The 4,907-nt window shown below is 45.4% G+C and overlaps 1 protein-coding gene across 1 annotated transcript; it reads left to right on the top strand.

Moving 5' to 3' along the window:
- Positions 1–3,119: 3,119 nt before the first annotated feature.
- LOC102264176 (leukocyte immunoglobulin-like receptor subfamily A member 6) lies at positions 3,120–4,906 on the top strand (the record flags this gene model as incomplete). Its single annotated transcript, XM_005859148.2, has 6 exons — positions 3,120–3,166; positions 3,438–3,523; positions 3,642–3,677; positions 3,859–4,143; positions 4,289–4,591; positions 4,809–4,906. Coding segments are annotated over exons 2-6 (756 nt in total), but the record flags the coding sequence as incomplete, so codon positions are not given.
- Position 4,907: the final 1 nt, after the last annotated feature.

Raw genomic sequence — 4,907 nt, 5'->3', positions numbered from 1 at the left:
AGCTTCTGACCCACAATGGCCCTAGAATGTGAATTGGCATGAAGCCAAGCATTGTGGATGTGGGGTGATTTCAGAGATGGGGTTCACCACCATCAGGTGGTGGTTTTAGGTCACATCCCAGGAGTAGTTCCAGATTGGGGTTGGTTCCAAAGGAAACTGGTCTTCATATCCTCTTTAATGTGTCTATCCTCAATTTTTGTGCTCAAGCCAAAGGCTATAATTTCTCTGCTAGACTCCCAGACTTCCACAAGGGAACCCTCATCTGTGGGTGGTTGTCAAAATTGATGCGGAATTCAGGTGTGATTGTAGAAATCACTTATTCTACAATCCTGCTGATGCCTCTCAGGATGTCTACTCTGCTTTTCTGACAGCCTCCAAGTTTTGATGTAAGTCCATCATTCTCTTTCTTAATAATGCATAAATTCAAGCACCTATTTTCTGATTTAGCATATCACTTATTTCAGGCTGGTTTGTGACTTTTCATATCTTCTTAGGTCTGACTGCTAACTAAATTGCATAATGTACAGGAGAGCAGTTTGAAGAGATGTAAAGAGACTCTCTGTTTATGCTAATAAATGTTAAATATTGTAGGTAAAATATTAGTCTTAAACACATGAATTTTTTCTGTTGCTATTTATATTACCTTATGTATACATTACAAATAACTTTACCCATATTTATATAATATAAATAATACCAAGATTAATAATTTGTACATATTAGACCAGGCATCTGTGTCATTTACTCTTATAAAAAAAGTTATTTTTCACTCATTTCATTGATCCTATAAATGTTCATTTGAGTCTCCAATTTTGTACACACTTTATGTATTTCAAGGACATGTGATAAGTGTCTGTTTAATATAGTATTTTAAAAGGGAAAATGATTTTTATAACACACTACTGAATCATATTGTTGAATATTTTTAGAGTAATCAGCTAATTTTATTAAATAACAACAACACATTCTTTATTCATACAACACAACCTTTAATGATTTTGTCAGAGATCAGATTGTATGGCTGCATACATTTGGTTTTATTGGTAGGTGTCATTTGATCTAACCCTTGAGCCAGTCCACTAATTTTTTAATGTTTAGTAATAAAACATTTTAATAGTTACCACCTCTTATTTAAGTAGGAGTTTTTTAAGTAGCTTTTGACCTTCATTTAAAGATTTTTAATCATTTTATATTTTTCAACTACAGTTGACACACAATTCAATATTAGTTTCAGGTGTACACCATAGTGATTAGACATTATATAACATTTTACCTGATCATACCGATAAATTTTCTGTTAAGTAGCTTTTGACCTTTCATTAAAGGTTTTTAATCATTTTTTATTTTTCAACTATAGTTGACACACAATTAAATATTAGTTTCAGGAGTACACCATGGTGATTAGACATTATATAATTTTCTAAGTGATCATCCTGATAAATCTTATACCCATCGGACACCATACATAGATATTGGAATATTATTGACTATATTCCCAATGATGTACTTACGTCCCATTGACTATTCTGTAACAATCAATTTGTACTTCTTAATCCCCTCACCTTTTCCACCCAGGCCCCACTCCCCACTCATCTGGTGAGAACCAATTTGTTCTCTGAATCTATGAGTTTGTATCCAATCAGCTTGTTAATTTATTTTGATCTTTAGATTCAATTGTTGATGGATATGTATTTATTGCCATTTTATCACTCATATTTATTCCTCCTCATCATCATCATCATTCTTCTTCTTCTTCTTCTTCTTCTTCTTCTTCTTCTTCTTCTTCTTCCAGAAGACCCTTTAACATTTCATAAAATACTGTTTTGGTGGTAACCCTGCCCCACCCCTTTCACAGCCCCACCTAAGGTGTTTGCAGCAGCTTTTTCCATAAGAATGGCCTATCCTGGTTCAGGACTCAGACTTTCCTAAAATCTCCCATAACACTCAATAAGAGACCCAAGGCTTGGCACTAGCAGCAGCCTGCCTAGCTTCACGGCTTAGCCTCTCCTGGGCACTTCCAAGCCCAACACAAATAGAAGTCATCTAAAGATCACTCTGTAGCTCCTCTCAGATGCCCCAGGAAGTACTTGACTTTACACCTCCCTGTAGGCCCCAGAATGACTGTGCCCAGTGAACAGCTTTAGACAATAACAGATTACAACTCTGCACATCCACCAGAGACACACTCAAGGGGCAGACTCAGTGAGCACCAAAGCCCCACTGAAGCAAGTCCTGCTCTATAGGGGTGCCTCCTGCACAGCAGCTCCCCCATTATAGTCACAACTGGTCCTCACAACTAATTGGCCTGGAGGTCAATTCCTCCCTGAGACACCAATAGCAATTAAGGCTCAACTACAACAAGACTGTGCACACAGCCCACACATGGGCACACCTAGAGTGCCCAGCTCAGGTAACTGGGGAGGCTGAGCCACTGGGCCCTACAGGACACCTATTATGCAAGGCCACTCTACCAATTCCAGGGGACATAACAGCTCTACATAATACCTAGAAACAAGCACAGGGAAGAAGCCAAAATGCAGCGACAAAGAAACATGTCCCCCATTAAAAAAAAGAAAGAAATCTCCAGAAAAAGAACTTAATGAAATGGAAGCAAACTACTAGATACAGAGCTCAAAACAATAATCATAAGGTTCCTCAAGGATCTTAATAAGAACTTCAATGGTCTCTGGTAGGCAGCAAAAAATAATATTAATAAATAAATAAGTAAATATATTCCATAATTAATAAATATTTTATTTTATTTAAGTCAAAATCAGAACTCCAACCCAAATCAATGTACCCTAAAGCTTGAAGGCTGGATCACAGGGTGAGGAGGAGACTTTAACACAGGAAGCAAAGGGCACTGAGGAGGAAAAATAACTCAGAAGTTTGTCCCCAAGAAGAGGCAGTAGATGCTGTGGCTACAAAAAAAAGAGAAGTCCGTGAGATCAGCTGTGATTCAAAGAAAGCCACAGTCAGGGCCAGGAGAAGTGACGTGTTTCCTCCGTTATTTCCCTGCATTTCCCTCTTTGCTCCTTGTCACACGGACATTGCCCTGACCTGCACAAGGAGAGTGTGAGCGTGTCCCTGCTGATCTGAGCTCTGCAGGCCATAGGGACCCACGTCTTCCTGAAGCTTCTCCAGTGCCCAGGTGACACATTCCATGGTGAGGACCACAGGGTGGTGCTGATGGATGGGCTGAGGAGTAAGGAGACCCCGTGGGGGAGGCTCTGACAGGGAAGGACTTGCCCTGGGTCACCTCACCTGCAAGGGTCCTCTCAGGAAGTCCCTGGTCTATTTCTTGCTTTTCCATTGAAACTAGATGCGGGCCTCTGGGTAGTGAATGTTCCACTTTCTGTGGGGCTGCTGAGGTGAGAATTCCATCACAGGGAGGGCCAGCCTCGGAGGGGCCACACCCTGTTTGTCTATCTGTTTAGAGGATACTGGCCTCCTGCATCTGCACAGCGAGGTGTAAAGAGAGGAGAAGCTATGACCCCCACCCTCAGGGCCCTGCTCTGCCTCGGTGAGTTGGGAGGGGGAGGGGAGCCCTGGTCTGTCAGGACCCAGGACTCAGGAGGCTCATGGGGAGAAGGGAGGTGCTCATGGTTCAGGGCAAATCTCTCACAGGGACTCTCTTCCAGGGCTGAGTGTGGGCCTCAGGACCCCAGTGCAGGCAGGTGAGTCTTTCCAGATGTCCCAGGCCCCACTCCTCACTTGGGACAAGGGCCACCCCCAAGGCAGCTGGGGAAGGACAGTGTTCTAAGCTAACAGAGGAGTAACATCTGGGAAGTCCCTGGGCTGAGAGCTGGGACTGAGGGTGCGAAATATCTTAGAACACAGCTACTGGTTTCCTTCCAGGGCCCATCCCCAAACCCACCATCTGGGCTGAGCCAGGCCCTGTGATCCCCTGGGCTAGCCCCGTGACCATCTGGTGTCAGGGGTCTCCAGAGGCTGAGGAGTACCATCTGGATAAAGAGGGAAGCCCACGACCATGGAAAATAGAGAAGCAACTTGAGCCCGGGGACAAGGCCAAGTTCTCCAACACATACATCACAGATGTACATGCAGGGATATTTCACTGTTACTATCGCAGCCCTGCTGGCTGGTCAAAGCACAGTGACTTCCTGGAGCTGGTGGTGACAGGTGAGAGGACACTCAGGGGTCTCAGGCTCAGGCTCCGCCCTCAGGAAAGGGGTCTGCTCTCAGGGTGTCTCCCTCTCACAGCCCAGCCCTGGGAGACATGAGGGAGGTGTGAGCCCATTTAATATGTTGCCTCCTCCTCTCCTAGGATCCTACCTCAGACCCAGCCTCTCAGCCCTGCCCAGCGCTGTCGTGCCCTCAGGAGGGAACGTGACCCTCCAGTGTGGCTCAGGGCAGGGATTTGGCAGGTTCCTTCTGACTAAGGAAGGAGATCACAGGCTCTCCTGGACCCTGGGCTCAGAACCACAATCCAGTGGGCGGTCCCAGGCTCTGTTCCGTGTGGGCCCCGTGACCCCCAGCCACAGGTGGACGTTCAGATGCTATGGCTGTTACAGGAACAGGTCCCACGTGTGCTCACACCCCAGTGATGCCCTGGAGCTCCTGGTCCCAGGTGAGTCCCATTATTGTCCCATCTATTGATAAAGACACTGGATACATTGTTGCCATTTTTGCTGGGAGTGGAGCCCCATGTGAGAAGGTAGGGGTGAGGGGAGCACAAGGGCTACTGGATCAGAGATACAAAGAGAGAGTGTGAGACCTGGGGGCCAATCAGCAGAAGAGGGTTTATGAGAGGAGCAGCCCCTGTAATTCATTTCTGGTCTCCTCAGGTAAGTCTGGGAAGCCCTCCCTCCTGAGCCAGCAGGGCCCCATCGTGGCCTCTGGACAGAGCCTGACCCTCCAGTGTCGCTCTGATGTCGGCTATGACA

This window comes from Myotis brandtii, unplaced genomic scaffold (genome assembly GCF_000412655.1).
Source record: "Myotis brandtii unplaced genomic scaffold, ASM41265v1 scaffold1233, whole genome shotgun sequence".
NCBI lineage: Eukaryota > Metazoa > Chordata > Mammalia > Chiroptera > Vespertilionidae > Myotis > Myotis brandtii.
The sequence above is the reverse complement of the archived record's forward strand: the minus strand, read 5'-3'. Positions and strand labels throughout refer to the sequence as shown.